General features: G+C 45.9%; 1 protein-coding gene across 7 annotated transcripts in view; it reads right to left on the reverse strand.

Annotated features, from left to right (window-relative positions):
• Positions 1 to 22,533, reverse strand: part of LOC128348801 (maestro heat-like repeat-containing protein family member 7) — a 65,690-nt gene extending 43,157 nt beyond the window's left edge. For 2 of the 7 annotated variants that reach the window (XM_053304480.1, XM_053304478.1), the window contains exons 1-5: positions 22,327 to 22,533; positions 16,455 to 16,630; positions 15,843 to 15,943; positions 11,831 to 11,956; positions 5,820 to 5,924 (exon numbers count right to left, since the gene is read on the reverse strand). In XM_053304480.1, the coding sequence (XP_053160455.1) occupies positions 5,820 to 5,924; positions 11,831 to 11,956; positions 15,843 to 15,943; positions 16,455 to 16,602 (480 nt within the window). In that variant the 5' untranslated portion in view covers positions 16,603 to 16,630; positions 22,327 to 22,533. Of the gene's footprint in view, positions 1 to 5,819; positions 5,925 to 7,382; positions 7,505 to 11,830; positions 11,961 to 15,842; positions 15,944 to 16,454; positions 16,631 to 22,326 lie in introns of those variants that run through there. The other 5 variants (XM_053304479.1, XM_053304481.1, XM_053304482.1 and 2 more) reach the window with 5 other exon arrangements.
• Positions 22,534 to 25,257: the final 2,724 nt, after the last annotated feature.

Raw genomic sequence — 25,257 nt, forward strand, 5'->3', positions numbered from 1 at the left:
CCCACCAGATGCCTCTGGGAAGCTCACAGGCCAGAGGGGAGGGTGTGCCCCCTCTCCTGCTGTTGCTCCCCTGCAACTGGTATTGAGAGGCATCTTGCCTCTAGGGCTGGAGATGGCCCACAGCCACCAGACTAGCATCCATTGATAGACCTGTCCTCCATGAATTTGTATAAGCCTCTTTTAAAGCCATCCAAGATGGTGGCGATCACCACATCCCATGGCAAAGAATTATGTGCTGTGTGGAAAAGTACTTCCTCTTGTTGGTCCTAAATTTCCCAACCTTCAGTTTCATGGGATGGCACCTGGGTCTAGTGTTGTGTGTGAGAGAGAGGAATTTCTCTCTGTCCACCCTCCCCACTCCATGCATAATTTTATACACCTCAATCATGTCTCCCCTTAGTTGCGTCTTTTGCAAGATAAAGAGCCCCAGATGTTGTAGCCTAGCCTCATAAGGAAGGTGCTCCAGGCCCCTGATCATCCAATTTTCAAGAAGCTCTCTTTTGTGCCTTTTCTAGTTCTACAATATCCTTCTTAAGTTATGGTGACCAAAGCTGTATGCAGTATTCCAGAGGTGGCCACACCATAAGAGCATTTTAAAATTAGCATTCTTATTTTCAGTTCCCTTCCTAATGACTCCTAGCATGGAATTAGCCTTTTTCACAGATGCTGCTCACTCATTTGACACTTTCAATGAGCTGTCCTCCACAACCCCAAGATCTGTCTCCTGGTCAGTCACCGACAGCCCAGATCCCATCAACGTATATGTGAAGTTGGAGTTTTTTGCCCCAATATGCATCACTTTACACTTGCTTACATTGAACCGCATTTGCCATTTTGTCGCCCACACTCCCAGTTTGGAGAGATCCTTTTGGAACTCCTCACAATCTGTTGTGGATTTAACTACCCTAAATAGTTTAGTGTCATCTGCAAATTTGGCCACTTCGCTGCTTACCCCAATTTCTAGATCATTTATGAATACGTTAAAGAGCAGTGATCACAGTGCCGATCCCAGCGGGACCCCACTTTTGACTTCGCTCCATTGCGAAAAGTGTCCATTTATTGCTACCGTCTATTTCCTGTCCTTCAACCAGTTTCCAATCCACACATGAACCTGTCCCTTTATCCCATGACTGCTAAGTTTACTCAAGAGCCTTTGGTGGGGAACTTTGTCAAAAGCTTTTTGAAAGTCCAAGTATACTATGTCAACCGGATCACCTTTATCCACATGCCTGTTGACACTCTCAGAGAACTCCAAAAGGTTTGTGAGGCAAGACTTGCTCTTGCGGAAACCATGCTGGTTCTCCTTCAACAAGGCCTGTTCTTCTATATTTAACAATTTTGTCCTTAAGTATGCTTTCCATCAATTTACACAGCACTGAAGTTAAGCTGACGGGCCTGCAATTTCCCGGATTCCCCCTGGATCCCTTCTTGAAAATTGGAGTCACATTGGCTACTTTCCAGTCCTCTGGTACAGAGCCTGATTGTAGGGACAAGTTACATATTTCACATTTGAGTTACTTCGGAACTCTTGGGTGTGGATGCCATCTGGCCCAGGTGATTAGTTTTTCAAGACAGTTTAGAACATCTTCCCTCATCACCACCAATTGGCCCAGTTCTTCAGCCGCTAGACCTGAAATTCTAAGTTGTAGAGGGTATATAGTCACCATCCTCCGCTGTGAAGACAGATGCAAAGAAATCATCCAGCTTCTCTGCAACCTCCTTATCTTCCTTAATAATCCCTTTCATGCCCTCATCATCTAAGGGGTCAACAGCCTCTCTGGCAGGTTTTCTACTTCTGATATATTTAAAGAAGTTTTTGTTATTCCCCTTGACACTTCTAGCTATAAGCTCCTCAAACTCTCTTTGTGCATCCCTTATTGACTCCTTGAGCCACCTAATGGAGCAGTGGGGAAGTAACTTGCCTAAGGAGCAAGAGGTTGCCGGTTCGAATCCCTGCTGGTATGTTTCCCAGACTATGGGAACCGCCTATATCGGGCAGCAGCGATATAGGAAGATGCTGAAAGGCATCATCTCATACTGCGCGGGAGGAGGCAATGGTCAACCCCTCCTGTATTCTACCAAAGACAACCACAGGGCTCTGTGGGCGCCAGGAGTTGACACTGACTTGACGGCACAACTTCACCTTTACATTTATTGCCTCCTTGCATTTCTTTTCCCAGAGTTTATGTTCTTTTTTGTTCTTCTCATTTGGGCAGGACTTCCATTCTCTGAAGAAAGTCTTCTTCTCTTTTATAGCTTCCCTGGCTCTACTTTTTAGCCACACTGGCGTCCTCCTGAACTTGGTGGTACCCAGGGGCATACCTAGGGGAGAGGGGGCCTGTGTTCACCCTTCTCACCAGCGGCCCTCAGAGCAAGGGAAGTAATAGAGAAAATAGGTAGGGTTGGAGCTGGAGGGCCCTCAGTAGCTGTGGGCCCCAGGTTCTTTGAACCCATCCGCTCAATTATAGCTATGCCCTTCGTGCCGGTACCTTTCCTCCTTCTTGGTATACAGTCCAACTGTGCTTCTTGTACTGTGATTTTAAATAAATTCCATGCTTTCTGGAGTGATTGGACTCTCCTGACTTTCCCTTTCAACCTCCTTTCTACCAGTCCCCTCATTTTTGAGAGGTTTCCTCTTCTGAAGCCCAACGCATCTGTGTTGGACTTCCTTGACAATTCTCCACTTGCATATATGTTGAATTGGATTGCACTATGGTCACTACTACCCAATGTTCTGCAACTCTGACATCTCACACAAAGTCCTGGGCACCACTCAGGATTAAGTCCAAGGTCACCATCTCTCTGGTTGGTTCCGAGACTAACTGTTCTAAGGCACAGTTTCGTTATTTAGCACGTCTAGAAATCTGGCCTCTCTGTCATTACCTGCATGTGAATTTACCCAGTCTATGTGTGGGTAGTTGAAGTCACCCCTCATTATGGCCCTGTCTCTCTTTGACGCCTGTCTTATTTGCTTCTCCAACTCCAGATCACTCTCAGCGTTTTGATCTGGAGGGCGATAGCACGTCCCTAGTAACACATTTCCTTTCAGTCCTTGTAATGTTACCCATAATAACATTATAGGTTATAATGCTATTGACGTTATTACCCATAATGTTATTACCCATAATAACATAATGTTATTATCCATAATAACATTATTGGTTTTAAATGACTGTAATGTTTAAATGATTTTAAGTGTTTAGTTGATTTAATGTTTTAAATGATTTTAATTGCAAACTGCCCAGAGATGGAAGTTTCGGGCGGTGTAAAAATATAAGCAAATAAAAATAATGATTCTGTGGAGGACTTTGGTCCACCTAGGTTTTCTAGCTTGCTGGAATCTATCCCTTCTTTGATATACAGTGCTACTCCTCCCCCAATCCTCCCCTTCCTGTCCTTCCTGTAGAGTTTATATCCAGGAATAACAGTGTCCCGCTCACTTTCACCGTTCCACCAGGTTTCTGTTGCACCCATTATATCGATGTTTTCACTAGTAACCAAGTACTCCAGGTCACCCATCTTCCCTTTGACATTGGTATTTAGACACTTATGCACCAATTTTCTTATCTGGTGTTGGTGTCTGCTATCCCCCGTACCAGCCTTTGACCTTTTGGGCAAACTATCATGTGTTTCCTCCTGCTCAACTCCTGGCTCTATTCTGTCTCCTTCCATTTTATCCAAAACAGGTGCACCCTCGCACCTTAGGGGATTTTGCTGGCCGAACCAGATACCTCCTAGTTCCTATCGGCAGTCCCCCAGGCATCATTTTAAAAGCTGCTTTGCAACCTTTTTTATGCTAAGCACCAGCAGTCTGGTTCCATCTTGGTTCAAGTGGAGCCCATCCCTTTGGTATAGACTTTGCTTGCCCCAAAATGTATCCCAGTGCCTAACTAATCTAAGCCCCTTCTCCTGGCACCACTGTTGCATCCATGCATTGAGACCCCTCAGCTCTGCCTGTCTCACACTGTCCCTGTGTGTGGAACAGGTAGCACTTCAGAGAACACTACCCTGGGAGTCCTGGACTTCAGTGTGCTACCTAGCATACTAAATTTGGCTCCCAGGACCTCCCGACTGCATTTCCCAACATTGTTGGTGCCAACGTGCACCACAACAGCTGACTCCTCCCCAGAACTGCCTACCTAGACGCAGTGTGACATCCACAACCTTCACACCAGGCAGGCAAGTCACCATGCGGTCTACATGCGGGTCATGACCAGTGTTCCCTCTAACAGGGATTCCCAGATGTTGTTGACTACAACTCCCAGAGTCCCCAGCTGCAATGGCTTTTGCTTGGGGATTCTGGGAGTTGTAGTCAACAACATCTGGGAATCTCTGTTAGAGGGAACACTGGTCACGACCCATCTCTCTATGCCCCTAATGATCTAATCACCCAATACTAGGAGGCCCGCACCCCCTAGAGGAGTATCCTCTGTGTGAGAGTGGCGGAAGTGGAGGTTAATTCTTTCTCCTACATCTCTCTACTGGACAGCTAGTCCATCTGCAAGTTTTTAATATGTGGTAAGTGTTCAGACATGCAGCTCCATCCATCTTGCAGTCCAATCATTCATGAGATTTCCTTCTACGTTTCTACAAACAAGAGAGTATAGACTGTTTATCATTGTTATTGCCTATATAGAGACCTCAGAAACTATACAAACCAGGAATAAACACCTGGTTTAATATGACTGTATAGCTATTATTTTGAGAACAACACGGATTCTTCTATTGAAGTAATGCCACTGAAGAAGGCCGCAAACTGCTAACTGGGCAAAGAGGCACCTTTTTTAAACGTGGTGATTCTCTTTACTGAACAGGGGGAGAGTAACTGGCCCTCTCCACCCCCAGCACAGTACTTCCAGTGACTGTTGCTGGTGTGTATCTTATGTTTCTTTTTAGATTGTGAGCCCTTTGGGGACAGGGAGCCATCTTATTTATTTATTATTTTCTCTACGTAAACCGCTTTGGAAACTTTTGTGGAAAAGTGATAAATAAATATTTGTTGTTGTTATTGTTGTAGAAAAGTACTGGAATAATTTTTTCCTTGTATGTTCTGTGGCTGATTTTGGCTCTTTACAAGATACAGAGCTTGCAATTCCACTTCATTTATAATTGATTGGACTTTTTATCTATTAAACTGGACATCAAGAAACTTAGAAGGAAACTTCATGAATGACTGGATTGCAATTTGTGGCACTTTTTCTATGTTTGCTTTGAAGATGCCAGCGGTGAAATCCGTTTTGAACATATACTACATAGGGATGGTTTGAACTCATGCTTTTGATTGGTTTATGTATTCATTAAGAGTATCTATGGTTTTCTATATATAATTATATTGATGTTTTAGTTATATTATCTACTGATTTTATAATGTTCAGAGGTTTGCCATATTTTTACTAGGAACACAGGAAGCTGCCATCTACTGAGTCAGGCTACTGGTCTATCTAGCTCAGTATTGTCTTCACAGACTGGCAGCGGCTTCTCCAAGGTTGCAGGCAGGAGTCTCTCTCTCAGCCCTATCTTGGAGAAGCCAAGGAGGGAACTTGAAACCTTCTGCTCTTCCCAGAGCGGCTCCATCCCCTAAGGGGAATCTCTTGCAGTGCTCACACTTCTAGTCTCCCATTCATATGCAACCAGGGCAGACCCTGCTTAGCTAAGGGGACAAGTCATGCTTGCTACCTCAAGACCAGCTCTTCTCTCCAATCTACAGGTTATATAGTTCTTTGGAGGCCCATGCAAAGATTATAGTTTTCTATTAGATGATCATATTGTGATGGGTTCTTTTTTGGTATACTGGTATCTGGCTGGAATAAATCACTCACTCTAGTGATACAGTGGCTTGTGATGGTGCCAATCAGTTTGGTCATTCTGGACAATGCTGCTTCCCGCTCCATGGCCACTGACGAGGATGTTGCAGGGAGAAGGAGCTGGAAAAGAAAAGGGGGTGGGAAGAGACCCCATTCAGCCATGAAACTCTCGGGGTGATTCTGGGCCAGCCACACGTCTCTCAGCCTCACCTATCTCACAGGGTTGTTGTGAGAATAAACATAATTAACCATGTACAGGAGCTGCTCTGGGCTCCTTGGAGGAAGAGCAGGATAGAAATGTAAAAATAAATAAAATAAAATAAAATCTGCTTGTAGGCCAGCAGAACCATAGGAACACAGGACGCTGCCTTCTACCGGGTCAGACCCTTGGTCCATCTAGCTCAGTATTGTCTACCCAGACTGGCAGCAGCTTCTCCAAGGTTGCAGGCAGGAGTCTCTCTCAGCCCTATTTGGAGATGGCAGGCAGGGAACTTGGAACCTTCTGCATGCAAGGAAGCAGATGCTCTTCCCAGAGCAGCCCCAATCCCTACGGGGAACATCTTACAGTGCTCACACATGTGGTCTCCCATTCAAATGCAAACCAGGGTTGACCCTGCTTAGCAAAGGGGACAATTCATGCTTGCTACCACAAGATCAGCTCTCACAAGCAGTAATACAGAGGATTTTTCTGCTCTCTGTAATACCCGAATCCTTTTCAGGCATTCATTTATTAGCATCATCATCAATTTTATTACAGCCATTGGCCAGCAGAAATAGAAATAACATATCCAATACAACAATACTAAAACACAATAAAACAAAATACAGTCATTCATAAAAAATTAGTTTAAAAAGCATAAACAGCTCTCACAGTTAAGCACTTAATTGAGACTTTATGGCAATATAAAAAAAATTGCTACAATTTTTGTAATCTCAGAGCTTACATCCTCAAGACAGTAATATGTATAAAAACGCTTGCACCTCCCAGGAAATTTGAGTAACAAAGGGGAAATAAGTTCTTCTCTAGCATCCTGATACAAAGAACAATAGAGCAGAACATGGGTGACAGTTTCCAGGAGGCCAGCACCACAAGGGCAAAAAACCGTAGCAGATTGGTCTTCAGCAAACCTCCGTTCCAAAAGAGAAGAGGGCAACACGCTGAACCGAGACTGAGCAAATGAGACCTGAAATTTAGAAAAGTGCAACGTTGTTAAGTAATTGGCACCTCTATCTCCCCTAGGTGGCAAAATCCCAAAATGCGGAGGGGAACAAGTCCTGTTGGCCAAAGACAACAGTTCCTGACGTTCAGTGTCATGCAACCGGAGAAATAGTATTTCCTTCACCTTATTGCATTCCCAAGTGAGAAGTTCAAAAGGAGAAAGGACCAGTTGCATTATTTTGTTATTTACATATGTTAGCCAAGGGTTGGGATAAGAATCCACCCATAAGTATTGAAAAAAAGAGAATTCCTGAATCTCTGAGCAGAGTTTACACCATCTGGCAAAGGTAAGCTCCCAGGCTTTACAAGCTATGGAGAAAGACACAGATTCCAAGCATAGAACAGAGTATGACACGCACCTAGGCACTGCGAGGATTGCTCTTTAAAAAATAGACTGTACTCTCTCCAGTTCCGCTGACACTCCCTGGATCCATATCAGGACTCCAAAAAGTAATTGGGCCACAATCTTAGCACGGAATACCTGAAAAGCCATGGGAACAAACTGACTCCCTTTAGAATAATAAAAACGCAAAAAGGCACTGAGAGTATTACGGGCTATATGAATTGAAGACAGCCTATGGGCATTCCAATTAAGATTATATTGAAATATTTATACCTAGATATTTATAGCTGTAAACCTGCTCAATGCGATTCTGATTTATTACCCATTTGTATAATTTCCTGGATTTTGAAAAAACCAGGATCTTTGTTTTTTTTATAATTAACTGTTAGTTTGTTATCATTACAGTAGCCGGCAAAAGCACGCAACAGTCTTTGCAGACATAATCTGGAGTGAGATAGCACAGCTGCATCATTGGCGCAGAGTAAAATGGGCACTCGTATATTAGCTAGCTTTGGGGCATGGGGATCCACCCACTCCAGAAATTTATTTATTTATTCATTCATTCATTCATTCATTCATTCAATTTCTATACCGCCCTTCCAAAAATGGCTCAGGGCGGTTTACACAGAGAAATAACAAACAAATAAGATGGAACCCTGTCCCTGAAGGGCTCACAATCTTAAAAGAAACATAAAATAGACACCAGCAACAGTCACTGGAGGTACTGTGCTGGTGGTGGATAGGGCCAGTTACTCTCCCCCTGCTAAATAAAGAGAATCACCACATTAAAAGGTGCCTCTTTGCCAAGTTAGCAGTGGTTAGCAGGAAATGGTGCCAAATCATTAATAAAGAGATTAAACAGAGTCGGGGCCAAGACGCAGCCCTGTCTGACCCCTTGAGTAGAGGAAATTGGATCAGTTAGGTCCCCACTGGTAGCATATCTGACCTGCAACGAGGAATTAGAATAAAGCTGCATCATCAAAAATAGCAATCTCTTATCTATTGTTGTTTTTGCAAGTTTGGACCACAATAGATATCTGGAGATAGAATTAAACACAGATTTTAAGTCAATAAAGGCCTCCAAAAAATTGCAATTGGGGCCACTAGAATATTTCTTTGCTAGATGGGTCAAGATCATGCAGTGATCGAGGGTAGAGCGACCTGCTCTAAAGCCCGCTTGTTCAATCCCAAGAATTTGATTTTCTGAAATCCATGCCTCAAGCTTATCCAAAAGGTACAATGCATATAATTTGCCAACCATTGACAGTAAACTAATGGGTCAATAATTAGATGGATCTAAATAGGAACCATTTTTGAATATACGGTAGGAACAACTATTGCTGTTTTCCATTGCTCTGGTACAACTCCTGTACTATTAATAGATGTAAATAAAGGGCTAGAACTAAGGCCCACCATTCTATATTAGGCTTTAATAGTTCAGGGAGAAGAAGGTCAGGACCAGGGGCTTTTCCGATTTTAAGATGACCAACTAGGTCCATTATTTCTACAGGGGTAACTGGAGGCCAATGGGGCAACTCCTCAATCAAAGGTGGAACAAAGACCTGGCTAGGCTGTGCATCATTATAGACCGCAAAGAAATGGGTTTCCCACGAGCTAGCCGGAATTCTGCAAGGCATGGAAACCTGGCCTGTTGCCGAAACCATTCTCCAGAAAGAATGGCTATCTTTATTAATGGTAGCCATAATAAGCTTATTCCAGACATTACGTAATGCTTGATGTTTCGCAAATTATTGAGACTGCTTTTGTATGCCTTTTTAATCTGATAGTAAATTTGTGGAACTATTTGTTCTGTGCCCAGTCTATATTCTCTGTAAATACTCAGCAGTTGCTTGGGTAGGGCCCTGCAGTGCAGATCAAACCAATTATTAGCTGCTCTTTTACGGTAGGCCTGTAAAGAGTGCAGCTTACTACAGTATAAAAACTTTTGCATAAGAGCAGTTTCTAATTTTTCAAAGGCCACAATTATATGCGGTCCCAAGTGTGCTTGCACAATGGAATTAAATAAGATTCTATCTTTGGGAGAATAATAAAACTGGGATATCTCATTTTCTACCACCCATGACCATTTTATTTTGCAGCATGGATTGGCAGAACTGTCCTCAAAATCACAGGGGAACAGATTACCCCTCCTTTCCTGAGGAAGATCTAAATAGATGTTCATAGGAAGGTGATTGCTAAAATTTGCTCACCCACTTAAAAAAAAGATACATAGGGAAGAATAGATTTAGAAGCCATAGCATAATCCACAGCACTATTTCCCCGTGAGGAAAGAAACGTAAATTCCCCAGGAATATCCAGGAATATAGTACCGTTTAAAATGGTCAGCTCATGTATCTTAGTTAAATAGAGCAGTCGAGCTCCTGATGGGTTGGTGAATTTATCTTTAGAATAACGGTTGGAAAGCGGGGCACCACATTTATTAGCATATATGTTCATATACTGCCAAAAACTTACATCTCATGGCAGTTTACACAAAAGTTAAAACCAACCATAAAATTACATAAAAACCATAAAACAATTAAAATAACAGTGAAGCCAACAAACAGCTAGCCAAAGGATTGATTAAGTAAATGTGTCTTCATGATTAAGAGATCTTTTAAAGGCTGCCGGAGACGGGGAACTCTCACCCCAACAGGGAGCATGTTCCAAATTTTATTTATTTATTTATTTATTAGATTTATATACTGCCCTTCCAAAAATGGCTCAGGGCGGTTCACAACATGATAAGGATCTCTTGATCCTCTCTCTCCACACCATGCATCCTCTTTATATTTATTTCTCTAAGACGTACCAGTGGCTAATCCCATGTGTGGTAGCTCTCGCAAATGGAGAAGACCTGGTCTTGAGTCACCACTAGACGAGCTGGTGAAAACTGTAGCATTCACATATCGACCAGTTTTAAGTCAAAATCCTTACTAGCTATTGGAGAGCATGCCAAACACAATTCGGGTTTTTCATTGCTCATTGGAGCTTAGCCTGATTTATGTCCGGGGTAAAAAAAGTAGCCATTGATTGACTTGTCCTCCATGCATTTGTCTAAGCCCCTCTTAAAGCCATCCTAGCTGGTGGCCAGACACATCCTGCGGCAGAGAATTCCATAGGTTTATTATGGGCTGCGTGAAAAAGCACTTCCTTTGGTTGGTCCTACATTTCCTGGCCATCAGTTTCATGGGATGACCCCTGATTCGAGTGCTGTGAGAGAAGAGGAAAATTTTCTCTTGATGCTCTCTCTCCACACCATGCAACCTCTTTATATGTATTTCTCTAAGACGTACCCGTGGCTAATCCCATGTGTGGCAGCTCTCGCGAGAGTTCGAAGAGCTGCTGGATAGGCACGGGACGGGCTAGAGAAAAAAAATGGCGGCATCAGAGAGTCTTGTTCGGAGCAGAAGTATCAAGGCAGTGTGTGCGTGTGTGTGTGCGCGCGTGCGCACATGCATTCAGAATGGGGCCTTACTGATTCAACCTGAGTGGGATCTAAAAGTAACATTAAAAAAATTGTGTGTGCACGCACATTTGCATTTCTTAGAGGGAACACTGGTCTATTCCAGCAGGGTTCTTGTGTTATTTGGATACAAAGTGGGGAGATGTATGGGGCTTATTGATAGCTTCCTTCATAGCCAAACTAGGTCAGATGCCCCAAAGCTGGGGGGGGGGGTTGACTGGCAAAATGGTCTTGCTATAGCTTAGCAGAGGTGCAAATACTAACAACATGATAATCACACACCCTTCTAAAAGGCCCCAAGGGAGGATCAGAGCAATTTCCAGATTAGACCCTGCAACGGGGTCACGTCGTATGTCTGAAGTGTGCTTCCGTACTTCCTGTGTTGTGACACCGCAGTCCCTACGCTGACAACAGTGCCATTCATATTTCCAATGCCTTATTTTGAATTTAATCACTGCGATTCATTCATTCATTCATTCATTTATAATATTTCTATACTGCCCAAAACTTGTGTCTCTGGGCAGTTTAGAATTATAGTGCTATGATGTTGTATATCCGGCATAAAGAAGTTGCTGCTTTTTCAGGTTGTTAGTTTTCGCGAGACTGCTCCCCCTGCTGTTTACATTTTAAATGTGATTTGCCTGAACGCAAGCATTTTGCTGCTGTTGAGCAGCTAACCTGGAAAGCGCCCAGCAGACTAACAACCGTATTTACCTGAATAGAAGGCAACTCTGAATTTAAGATGACCCCCTTAAAAATATAGGTCAAATACTCCTGTATTTACCCAAAAGGAAGAGGACTCTGTATTTAAGATGACCCCTCAATTTCTAACATCAAAGAATTGGGGGGGGGGGCTAGTCTTGGATTCAGGAAAATATGGTAGTTAGATGCAGCTTGTGTTGATCTTCTCTCAGGACGCTTTGGGAGAAGGAGCTTCTTTGAGACCTTTGCATGATTTATACATGCGCACACCTGCATAAGGGCATTTTCTCACTCACCCTGAGGGTATCTCTGATCACAGATGGATTGTAGGTCTGATCCATGAGTCGCTTGCTCTTCTGCTTGTTGGTGTTCGCGTTGTAGATATCCACACAGCCCAGGAACTTTGCCTTCTCTGTTGAATCCTAAGCCCCGACCCCACAAGGTCAGGAAGACGAGTGCAGGAAAGAGAAGTAAGAGGAAAATGTGACCCCCAACCAGGTGTCCCCAAGCTTGGGGTACCCCAGATGTTGCTGGGCTACATCTCCCATCATCCACAGCCACAATGGCCAAGGGACTGCCATGGGAGTTGCAGTCCAATGACATCTGAGGACCCAAAATTGAGACCACCTAATCTAGGCTACTGTAATGCACTCTGGCCTACACAATGAGGAAAATGACTCTCAGCAGTCCCATTGATTACCTAACGCCCTTTTAATTTCAATGGAACTACTTTGAGTAATCTTCCTCATCATGCCAGCCTCTGTATTTAAAAATATCCAGAAGCTACTACTGGTCCTGCAAGAGGAAGCAAGAGTCCTCTCCAACTCCTGCCCAGTCTCCTTCAAACCCTTTGCCTCAAGACTCCCGGGATGCACGACAGTTCCCTCTCCTGTGACTTCTCCAGTCCGGCTTCCAGCCTCTGCATTCCACTGAAACTGCCCTCACCAGAATCACCAGTGATCTCTTCATTGTCAAATTGAAGGAGATCATGGCCACTCTCTGTTGTGTCCTAGATCTCTCTGCTGCTGCTTTTGATCCAGTTGATCTCCCTTCCTTGCTCAGCACCTCCCAAGGTCTGTGTTTCTGTCTTCAAATGGTTCTCTTCTAATCCTATTTCAGTATTTAAGGGACAGTCCCCCCGCCTCTGCCGGGGCCCCTCAGCACTCTGTTCGTGCCCCCCTGCTATTCTCTCTCTACATGCTGTCCCTGAGCAACCTCATCAGATCCCACACCTTTCATTGCTATCGACATGCTCATGATACCCAGCTCAGCAGCTCTACCCCAGATCTTTCTCCATCTCGCACCACATCTCCAACCTCCCAGGAGCGGCACTTTCATGAGGCGAGGTGAGGCAGTTGCCTTAGGCGGTGAGTTTTTGGGTGTCAGCAAGATGCCCCCACATCACTGCCATCGGGGCAGCACTTTGGGATGGGTCTAACCCTTGCAAGCGGTGCAGGAAGACGAGTGGGGCTCTTCCTTGTCTCAAGCTGAGCATGTCCAAGATGGAGCTGCTCAAGCCATCCCTTCTCGGCACTCTCTCATCTTGCCCATGGACGCTGACCAGGCACAATGCCTTGGCTTTACTTTTGACTCCTCCCTCGCTTTTATTCCCGTACTCAGGCCTCCACCCAATCATGCTGCTTCTCCCAGTACGGTTTTGCAAAAATACAGCCCTTTTCCTCTACCTCCTCAGTTAAATCTCTTGTTTGCGCCTTGGCTCGGGGCGGAGCTCCCAGGGTGCCAACGTGTCCTTGGGACGCAGGTCACCTTGCTCCTCCTGCCAGCCAGCCAGCCAGCCACTCTTGCTGCCCCACCAGCTGGCCACTCTGCTGATGCACCCACGTGCTGCCACTGCTTGCCACCTTGGCTGGAAAAGGAGAGTGCGGCCCAGGTGTGAGAAGCAGTGGCGCCAGCCAGAAGGAGGAGTGCACTGCCTGCGTCTGGGCAGGGCCCAACACAGGCTCTCTCTGCCCTAAGGACGCCACTGCCTTGACTGCTGCAACCACCTCTGACCTCCCACTGGGCCCCTCCCCTCCACCCAGCCCTCTGCTGCCAGAATCATTCGCCTTTCTCAGCACCTTGAGCATCTCACGGCCCTCCTTACATCCCTTCCTTGGCGTCCAGATGCAGCACAAGGCCCAGCTCCTTCCTTTCAGGGTCCTCCATGGCCTTGCCCCTCCCAGTCTCTCTGCTTGCTCTTCCAGGTCGGCCACCCTCAATGGTCCAAAGGTCTCCAGATCCCTTGGATGTCTCTGCCCTTTATGCCTGGAACTGCCTCCTGGAAGCCCTCTAGGGTTCACCCGTCTGTCCTTCCCTGGAATTCACCTTTTCCTTTAACCTTTGGCACAACCCCCTGTACCCTCCTGCAACTCAGCCTCAGTACAGGTACATGAAATAATCCTAGATTCCTGCCCCGTTTGCCCTGTCTTAACTCCTCTCCTCTGCCATCTACCTTGTGTCTATTTTTAGATTGTGAGTCCTTTGAGGCAAGGACCTCTCCTCTCATTAATTGTCAAACATAGTGTAGATAGATATATAAGCACACAAACAAAGGACTGTGGCGTGATATGAGGGGCACAGGATTCCAATATATTATTTATATCAGCTTTAGGAACATAGGCAGCTGCCATATACTGAGTCAGGGGTTTGGATGACTTCATGGAGGAGAGGTCTATCAATGGCTACTAGTCGGAGGGCTGTGGGCCACCTCCAGCATCAAGGGCAAGGTGTCTCTGAGTACCAGTTGCAGGGGAGTAACAGCAGGAGAGAGGGCACACCCTCAACTCCTGTCTGTGGCTTCCAGTGGCATCTGGTGGGCTGCTGTGTGAAACAGGATGCTGGACTAGATGGGCCTCCTTGGGCCTGATCCAGCAGGGCTGTTCTTATGTTCTTATGTTCAGGCCATTGGTCCATCTAACTCAGTATTGACTACCCAGACTGGTAGCGGCTTCTCCAAGGTTGCAGGCAGGAATCTCTCTCAGCTCTATCTTGGTGATGCCAGGAAGGGAAACTGGAACCTTCTGCGTGCAAGCAGGCAGGGGCTCTTCCCAGAGCAGCCCCATCCCTTGAGAGGAATATCTTACAGTGTCCATACATGTTGTCTCCCATTCAAATGCAAACCAGGGCAAACCATGCTTAGCTAAGGGGACAATCCATGCTTGCTACCACAAGAACAGCTTTGTTGGCTTTGTTTCCAGGCTTAGCTAAAATTGTGGGGTTGCTAATTTTTAAGCCTTAAATGCCGTAGGGTTAGTTGACTCAAAATACTGCCTTCGCCCATGTGAACCTAACTGGCCCCTGCTCCATATTCCCCTCCAGTGGGTGACGGCGAGAGACAGGGTGTTTTCAGAGGTGCCCCTAAACTGTGAAGCTCCCTCCGAAGGGAAACTCGTCTTGCTTCTTCGTGAATGGAGTCTAGACAACAGGTGTCTGCTGATCCCAAGAGCATTTGGGACAATGTCCCGCTGTGTATATTGCGTTCCTTGACTGCTGCTTTATAAATATAAATATATATATATTTATATATTTATATTTATATTTATATTTATATTTATATTTATATTTATATTTATATTTGTGTGTGTGTAGGCCTTATTAGGAAATTATGAGGGCACTTGAATTGTGAATTCCAAATGGTGTTTCAGGCAATCCTTAATTATCCACTAAGAATATGTTGCATTTATGAACCACAGTTATGCACATTTGTATAAAACTGGGGCTAAAAAGAATACATACATAAGATGGCCCCGTCCTTAAAGGGCTCACAATCTAAAAAGAAACATAAGTCAGATACCAGCAACAGCCACTGGAGGGATGTTGTGCTGGGGTTGGACTATTGATATGTTTTTTAATGCCGGAGCTTGGTCCTGGGAAATGTGGGGTACCATGTGATGAGAGCGCATCTGAGCCCATGCAGAGTGCACGTCTCTCACCTCTGGGGAACTACAGCACATAACCGTACTCTTGAGAGTAAGGGCTGGGGGTTCAAGATTATTAAGGGCTGGGGGTTTCAAGAAGAGGTAAGTTCCATAGCTTCTTGGTTTAGAAGTTAACCCCTGCTTTTAATGGCCAAACTGATACTCAAGTAGGGCCAGTCCTGGGGAGGCAGAAGACGTGATGGAGATACCTGTCCCTGCTGAACGGCTAGTCGCTCACCTGCCAGCCCTGAGCCCGACCAGGTGATAGAGACGGAATCACAGCTTTTGGGTCTTGGGAAAGAAGCCTCAGGGGCTGGGCAGGTGGCAAGAGGAAAGAAGGGCCTGTTTCTGAAGAAGCCGCTTGGAAAAGAGAGAGGGGGGGGGTGGGTACCTGCCGGCCTTCCTGGAGGAATCTGCGCATGAAGCCAACAGCCTCTCTAAGCTCCGCCTCGGAGCCGACGGTGCTATAAGAGGACATCGAAGTCGGTGAATCTAGGACAGATATTTCATTTAAGAATTTACATTAACCTGCACAGCTCTACCAGGTGAATGGCCAGCCCGCAAGCAGCGTGGCTCTTGGGCGGGATGGGATGAGGTGCTACTGACTTCTTCTGAGTGGTGTTGCAGACTGAGGGGATGTTTGAGAGCAGATCCTCACTTACACTGGGTGGGGGAGGAGAGGAAAGGGACTTTTTGCAGGGATGGGAGATTTGGGCCATTAGGCTTGGCAGCTGGGAGAAAGAAGGGGGCGGGGGCGGTCTCCTCAAGTGCGTAAGGGTGGGACCATCTGCACTGTCCCTGACTTGCTCTGCCTTCATCTCTCCTTCTCCCAGCCTTTTCCCTCAAGAGGGCTGCATTCAGGTCCCCCAACTTCCGAGGCTAGGAACGCCTGTACCGTGGCGTCTCCTCCTCCTCACCCCTTGAGGAATCCACGTCCCCCTAGGGCTGCAGGCCGCCACCTCGTGGCAGGTCTGCCCTGAGGGCTGAGAGGTGCTGGTGTTACCTGCATGCCTGGGGCAAGAAAATGAGCTGCTTGCGCTTCCTAAGACAGTCTGAACAAACGCATTGCTCTCTGCTATCTGCCAGTTCTTCCTGGATTCCTGGGCATGCAGGGAGGCTGCTGAAGGGGCTGGAGGCTCTTGTGCAAACATCCCGGGATGGAGTCAGGAGAAGGCACTGCTGAGGGAAGAGCCAAAATTGGGCGAATGTTGACATTGACGCAGTTACCGAGACCTTAGTCGATTAAGGGTCTGGGTTGCCGTCAGTTAATTAACTGAATGTGCATATGTAGGAGCGTTGGAGCTGCCCTATCCCCAATCAAACAATTGGCTCATCTGCTTCAGTAATGGCCACACCGGCAGCTCAGCCGCTCTCCAAGGTTTCAGGCAGGAGCCTCTCCTAGCCCTACCCGGAGATGCTGCTGCCAGGGATTGAACCTGTGACCTTCTGCATGCAAAGCAGTTATACTGCCACAAAGCACATGAGTCGAAACAATTGTTCTGCAGCAAGAAGCATCCATTGCTTTCATACGATGCATACGTGTCATAGCAGGCATCCTCTTAGGGTCAAACCAGCCATGCACAGAAATGGGCTCTTCAGGCATAGGCTGCCAACAGGAAGCATCTCTTCTGTTCCCAAGAACCGCTGTGCAAGGGCCTTGTCCTGATTGGGAACTCTGCACAGGGACAGGGGAAGTCAACGCTTCCCCCAGGCAAAATTTTGCCTGCTGGAAATCACTCCCGCTGAAGCTGCTTTTTGCCCCACAAGAACTATTTGCTCACAAGATGAGAATTCTCTCCCAATGACAGGTTTGTCCAATGGAATTCTGTGTTTAAAGGAACAGGAAGGTGAAGCATCATGGGAAGGTTCCAAGTTCCCTCCCTGGCATCTCCAAGATAGGGCTTCCTGCCGGCAACCTTGGAGAAGCCGCTGCCAGTCTGTGTAGACAATACTGAGCGAGATGGACCTATGGTCTGACTCAGTATATGGCAGCTTCCTATGTTCCTATGTATTAGCAATGGCAGCGACTAGGAGGTCCCCATAGATTTTGCCAAGTTACTGTTTTGCTTTCCTTAAAACAAAACAAAACACCACCACTTTTTTTTGTGGGGGGTGCCAACATGTGGGAAGAAGCATCTCCCGAAGGTGAGCAGTAGTAGGTCATGACAAGCAGGATAATAATTCAGCACTTTCCCAAAGAAGATCACAGGCAGGTCAGGTCGAAGATGGAATCTGACATGCAAATCCTGAACTATCACCAATAACAACTACTTCTTGTTAAGTCCCTGACCTCTGCACAACCCTTGCAAAGCAGAGAAGAATTTAGCAACTTGTTTAAAGAAGTTGTTCAAAGCAAAGACTAGATAGAGAGGAAGAGACTTGCAAAATGTCTATTGTTTTTTAGCTGCTTTCCTCATAGACACAAAGTAATCCTATATAGATTTAACTAAGAGTTTATTCAGAAACAACTCCATTTTCTCCTCCTCCTTTCTGTCCTTTTCCTTTCAGCCTTCAGCCCCTGCACTCTCCAGTATCCCCATTGGGACCAACTTCTAAACAATAAAACCTAAAAGATTACAAGATAGAATACAACATCTATCTAATCCCACAAGGTGACTAGTCTTGAGACATAAGAACAGCCCGGCTGGATCAGGCCCAAGGCCTGTCTAGTCCAGCGTCCTGTTTCAAACACCGGCCCACCAGATGCCTCTGAGAAGCCCACAGGCAAGAGGAGAAGGCATACCGTCTCCTGCTGTTGCTCCGCTGCAACTGGTATTGAGAGGCATCGTGCCTCTGAGGCTGGAGGTGGCCTAGAGCCATCAGACTAATAGCCATTGATAAACCTCTCCTCCATGAATTTGTCCAAACCCCATTCAAAGCCATTCAAGCTAGTGGCCATCACCACATCCCGCAACAGAGAATTCCATAGATTAATAATGTGTTGTGTAAGAAAGCACATAATTGTAACATCCTAAATTTTTGTTGGTCCTAAATTTCTTGTCCATCAGTTTCAAGGGATGATCCCTAGTTCTATATTGTGAGAAAGGGAGAAAAAATTCTCTCTGTCCACTCTCTCTACTCCATGCATATTTTTATACACCTCTATCATGTCTCCATGTAGTCATCTCTTTTCCAAACTCAAAAGCACCAGATGCTGTAGCCTTGCCTTTTAAGGAAGGTACTCCAGCCCCCTGATCATCTTGGTTGCCCTCTTCTGCACTTTTCCCCATTCTACAATATCCTTCATATACAGTGACCAAAACTGTACGCAGTGCTCCAGATATGGCCACATCATAAAATTTGTAAAAGGGCATTAAAATATTAGTTTTATTTTCAATCCCCTTCCTAATGATCCCTAGCATGGAATTTGCTGTTTTCACGGCTGTTGCACATTAAGTCGACACTTTCAACGAGCTGTCCACCACAACCCCAAGATTTCCCTCCTGGTGAGTAACTGAAAAGCTCAGGCCCCTTGAGTGTATATGTGAAGTTGGGTTTGTTTGGGTTTTTTGCCCCAGTATGCATGACTTGCTTACAGTACATTGTCATTTTGTCACCCATTCAACCAGTTTGGAGACATTCTTTTGGAGCTCCTCACAAGCTGTTTTGGATTAAATCCTAAATAGTTTAGTGTCATCTGCAAGTTTGGCCACTTCACTGGTCACCCTAACTAGATCAGGGGTCCCCAACCTGCAGCATTCCAGATGTTGCTGAACTACAACTCCCATCAGCCCCAACCACAATAAGTTGTAGCTGGGGCTGATGGGAATTGTAGTTTGGCAGCATCTGGAGGGCCACAGGTTGGGTACCCCTGTTCTAGATCATTTCTGAACAAGTTAAAGAGCACTGGTCCTAGTACAGATCCCTGGGGCCCCCCACGTCTTACTCCCCCCCCTTGTGAAAACTGTCAGTTCATTCCTACCCTCTATTTCTTGTCCTTCAACCAGTTACTGATCCACACATGAACCTGTCCCCTTATCCTATGACTGTCTGCCAGGTTTATGCAATAGCCTTCGGTGATGAACTTTATCGTAAGCTTTGTGGAAGTCCAAGTATACTATGTCAACCAGATCACCTTTATCCACATGCCTGTTGACACTCTCAAAGAACCCCAAAAGGTGAGTGAAGCAAAACCTTCCCTTGCAGAAGCCATCCTGGTTCTCCTTCAACAAGGCCCCTTCTTCTATATGCTTAACCATTTTGTCCTTAAGTGTGCTTTCCATAAATTTACCTGGCACAGAAGTTAAGCTAACCAGCCTATAGTTTCCTGTAGGTTCCTTCCCCCGTTCTTGGCCGGAAGTGGCTGGAAGTATTGCCTGCGCGTGCACCCGCCGCACACGTCATGCCTGTCACGTGCGTGGCGGGTGCGCGCACAGGCAATACTTCTGGCCGCTTCCGGACAAGAAGGTGCAACAGGGAGGTACGCTGCCGCCCCATCGATTTTGCTAAAAACGGAGTGCTGGCGGGGGGGAAAGTGGCGGGAAGGGTAAGTGCACCCTCCCCCACCCTTAAAGAGCCCCCCCCCCAGCGTCAAACCACACCTCCGCGGTTCCGTGCACATCACTAGTTTCCTGTCCCCCACCCCCATCCCTTTTTGAAAATCGGAGTTACATTAGCTACTTTTGCAGTCCTCTGGTACAGAGCCTGACTGCAGGGGAAAGTTACATATTTTTGCTAGGAGATCGGCAGTTTCACATGTGAGTTTCTCTGGAACTCTTGGGTGGATGCCATCTTGTCCTGGTGATTTGTTAATTTTTAGTTTTTCAAGACATTTTAGAACATCCAATCCCATCACCTCAATTTGGCCCAGAACGTCAGCCTCCAAACCTGAGAAGCTCAGTTCTAGAGCAGTCGGTATCCTCCACCATGAAGACAGATGCAAAGACCTCATTCAGCTTTTCTGCAATCTCCTTATCTTTCACACCCTCATCATCTGTCTGACCACCTCCCTGGCAGGTTTTCTGCTTCTGATTTATTTAAATAAATTGTCATTCCCTTGACACTTCTAGCTATATGCTCCTTACACTCTCTCTTTGCATCCCTTATTGACTCCTTGCATTTCTTTTGCCAGAGTTTATGTTCCCTCCTGTTCTCATCATCTGGGTAGGACTTCCATTCTCTGAAGGAAGTATTCTTCCCTTTTATAGCTTCCCTGACTCTACTTGTTAGCCACACTGGCGTCCTCCTGGACTTGGTGGTACCTTTTCTCCTCTTGGAATATATATGCCAACTCAGCTTCTGTTATTGTGGTATTAAATAAGTTTCATTCTTTCTGGAGTGATTTGACCCTCTTGACTTTCCCTTTCAGCTTCCTTTTTACCAATCCCCTCATCTTTGAGAAGCTTCCTCTTCTGAAGTCTAACACATCTGTGTTGGACTTCCTTGACAATCCTCCAATTGCATATATGCGGACTTGGATCACACTATGGTCAATGTTCTCCAATGGTTCTACAACTCTGACATCTGGCACCATGTCACCACTCAGGATTAAGTCCAAGGCCGCCATCTCTCTGGTTGGTTCCATGACCAATTGTTTTAAGGCACAGTCACTTAGCACAGTTAGAAATTTGTCCTCTATATCATTACCTGAATGTGAATTTTCTCAGTCTATGTTTGTGTAGTTGAACTCACCCATTATTACAGCTCTGTCTCTCCTGGATGCCTCTCTGGTTTGTTTTTCCAACTCCAGATCACTCTCAGAGCATTTTGATCCAGAGGGTGATAGCACTTCCCTAGTAACGTATTTCCTTTCAGTCCTCAATTAATGGAAGCTCTGCCATCCCAGGGATGTGCTGCTGTTACTATTTGGATTAGTAACAGCAGTGGCTCAGTTTGTGAGAAGCATGAGCCAGTGCTGGGTTCCCAGCCTGGTCAGAAATGCCCCTCTCTCTCCCTTTCAAGCAGGGAAAGGTGCTTCTGGCCACACTGTAAACCCAGCGCTGACCAATGAAGTGGTTTGCGAACGGGGCCGCGTGGGTCACTATGCCCCTGGGTACAAGTCATTCATGTGTTATGTGGAACGCAGGTACAGAACACTTCCTATCTGTACCATGCATTTGAAGGACCTGTATCCTGGTTTACTTTTAAAATGAACCCAGATACAGTAATTCACACAAACACATGTACGAGTGAACAGACATCTGTACACTTGTACAGCATAATGTCAGGCTTGCCAGTAACTGTGCAGGAGGTCGGAGAACACAAAGTCAACCCTCCAAGTTCCCACCATTTCCCATAGGTTGATTGTTTGCCATAATTTCACACTGAACTGTTGTAATGGTTTTGTACAATGGTAATTGTGAGAGCTTCCTTGAACATGTGAATGGGATGGTTGAGCATACTTTGAACAAACACATCATAGAGCTTTAGTACAGTCTTGCATCTCAACCTTGGAAGTCCTAAATGGCTTGCGGGGGTGGGTGGATTATCTTCAGGGCCATCTTTGCTCATAGGTGCTGCCGCAGCCTGGCTCTTTGGCCCTTCCCTGTTAAAAATTGAGTGGCTGGTGGGTTCAAAGGATGGAGGAATCTCGCTGGGGGGCATTACAATTGCAGAATTTCCTTCCTGAGGAATTCCAACAGTTTCCCTCTCTATTTTTAGATGGGGTTGGGAAACATTTTTTGTGTGAACGACGTACTTTTGCTGTTTTGACTTCTGAGGTTCTTTTGAGGTTATATATGGTTTTATCATTAGAAGTTGTATTTGGCGTGGTATTTTGATTGTTTATTGCCCTTAATTCTTGCATGCCTGTTTGATTTTATTCTAGAAAGAGGAACATAAATATGCAAAGCAAACAAATGACTAAATTAGAAAGTAAAAGTTCACATCATGAGAAAAATAATTTTATCTTACCTTTTGATTTAATTGTAGCTTACCTGTTGAGCAGATTGTGGGGGAAATCCCACTAGGAAGGTGGATTTTCGGATGGTTTTCACCCCAGGTCTGACTGTTTCAAAGCTAAACTAGTCAACTGACAAAAATAAATGAATTTCTGACAGTTCTCCACTGCAAAGACTGTTGAAAGGACGAAGACTGGTTGTGACATCTGAAGACACTCCTTGACTGCCACTGGTTGAAACCAATCCCCGACAAAGACTGAGCCAGACGGGTGGTTACGGTCAAGTGTGCATGGCAGTTAGTGATGTCATAAAGGACAGGAGATTCTCACAAACAAAGCAACCAGTGACCGTCCCACGCTTTGCTCCAACGGACTCTTGCAAGCCAGTCTCACTTCAGGCGCCCGTATGCACCAAATGGATCCAAATTATGAAAGTTGTTATTGACGGAGATATAGCACACTTCAGGAACAAGCCATAATTAATGGAACAATTGCATTCTATGAATGCTGTGACGCCGTTTTGGGGAGTCCAGTCTCAAAGCAGGATACAATTAAAGTTATCAGTAAAATATCTATGCTCTGATGTACACATCAGTATGAAGCATGTAGCTTGCTGTCTCCCTAATTCAAAACTGTGTTCGCATAGAACGTAAAGGAACACAAGTGGAACATGAGCCAACAACATGATGCAGCTGCTAAAAAAGCTAATACTATCTTGGGCCACTTTTACAGAGGCATAATGTCAAGGTTGTGAAAAGTAATTGTGCCACTTGTTTTGCCTTGGTCAGACCTCACTTGAAACACTGGCTGATTTTCATTGTGGAATTGTGTCCCTCCCCACACAGAGAGGTGCTTTAACCTCAGCCAGAATGTTGCCAAGCAGCAGAACAGGGGAATGGGGAGCAATTTTTGCTCATCTCCCCTGCCTCCATAAGCACTTCTTGCCTTCCATTTTTTTTAAAAGCTAAGATTAAAAAGAGCATTTATGGAGCTTTCCCTCCCTTGTAGCTCAGCGACTGTGGCTGGGCATGATGGGAGTTGTAGTCCAACATTCGCCCAACAACATTTACAATCTCAGCAACTAACTATACTGTACTCTTGCAAGGATTTTAACTGTAAGCCACTTTGAGAGTCAATCTTGATTGAAGGGTGGGGTATAAACAAAGACAGACAATTTTATGGAGGATAGGTCTATTAACAGCTATTAGCCATTGTAGTTAAATAGATCCTCCAGCATCAGCAGCAGAATACTTCAAAGTACCAAACACCAGAGACAAATAGGGATGGCTAGCTTGCTTGTGACATCTGAGTAGATGGTGCTGGAAAGAGAATGGTGAAAGAGATTGACCTTTTTGGCCTGATCCTGCAAAGCAGAACTGACATTCTTAACTTGAATAAACCCGATTCAGCTTGCCCCATGGCCATGGCAAGAAGGTAAAGTTGTGCCAAGTCTATGTTGACTCCTGGCGACCAAGGAGCCCTGTGATTGTCTTTGGTAGATTACAGGAGGGGTTTACCATTGCCATCTCCCGCTCAGTATGAGATGAGGCCTTTCAGCATCTTTCTATATCGCTGCAGAGGGGATTCAAACCAGCAACCTCTTGCTCCCTAGGCAAGTTACTTCCCCGCTAAGCCATTAGGTGGCAAGAAGAATCCCTGGAATAACAGGGAGGAAGACTGGTCTTGTGGTAGCAAGCATGACTAGTCCCCTTAGCTAAGCAGGGTCCACCCTGGTTGCATACAAAAGGGAGACTAGAAGTGTGAACACTGGAAGAGATTTCCCTCAGGGGATGGAGCCGCTCTGGGAAGAGCTGAAGGTTCCAAGTTCCCTCCCTGGCAGCATCTCCTAGATAGGGCTGAGAGAGACTCCTGCCTGCAACCTTGGAGAAGCCGCTGCCAGTCTGTGAAGACAATACTGAGCTAGCTAGACCAAGGGTCTGACTCAGTATATGGCAGCTTCCTATGTTCTATGTTCCTATGACTGTCTACCTGGCTTGACCTCTGCCCTGACTGCTCTCCTGGCTCTGCTGGTCCTAGCTTCTAGCCATTTCCCCCCTAAGGACTGCTGCTTATGGCTCAGCCCCCTCGGTACCTCACCTCCACCAGGACAGCCCACTTCACCTCCCATCTTGCTCTCTGTCTCCGGTAGAGACAGGTAGAACAGCTAGGGAGACCCTGACTCGCTGTCTCTACTCCCAAGGCCCCTCGTGGTCATTCGGATAGTTGGTGCAAAAGGTCGATGCTCTGGAAGTCCATCTCTAGCAGCCTGCCTGTCAAAGCTATGCAGCCCGCTGAGTGGGCGAGTGGCTTTTTCAAGGGCTTCGGAGCCCGATTCAGACATTCTGCTGTACAAGTATACAGATGTCTGTACACGCATGCAGAATGCCTGTAACTTGTGTCCATTTAAAAAGTGAACCTGGAAACAGGCCCTTCAAATGCTTGGTTCCGATAGGAAGTGTACTACTGTACCTGTGTTCAGCATAACATGTGAATGACCTGTGTACACTCGACGTACAAATGTTGAACAGAACGTGTGGATGGCCCTCAGGTGTCCCCTGGATGTGTTTCCTGGACTGGTGCTGCAAGCGCCAGGGCGCTCTTCCAGCTCTGGTCCCTGGCACTCCAGGGAAGAAAAGGGACTAGTCTTTTAAAAGCAGTTCCAGCTTTTGACATGAATTGTTTGGAACGAACCTCGGAAAAGAGGTGAAAGAAGTGGAGAAACCAAGATCAGAGCAGAAGGGCTTGCCTCTCTGTGCCTCTCTTCCCTCTCTATTGCTTGCTGCTGATGGAGGTACAGGAGAAATTTCTGGGCTACCATACCAGAAAACTATCCTGGGGTGCCGGCTCCATCATCCTTTCCGTAGAACTTTTCTAGGGGCTTGATTATCTGAACTCAGCTGTATTTGGCCAAGGCAGTCCGGCTGTGGAGGGAGGGTTCCCATTTAATATCATCCCACAGATGGTTCAG

The sequence above is a fragment of the Hemicordylus capensis genome, chromosome 3, assembly GCF_027244095.1.
Source record: "Hemicordylus capensis ecotype Gifberg chromosome 3, rHemCap1.1.pri, whole genome shotgun sequence".
Classification (NCBI taxonomy): Eukaryota; Metazoa; Chordata; class Lepidosauria; order Squamata; family Cordylidae; genus Hemicordylus; species Hemicordylus capensis.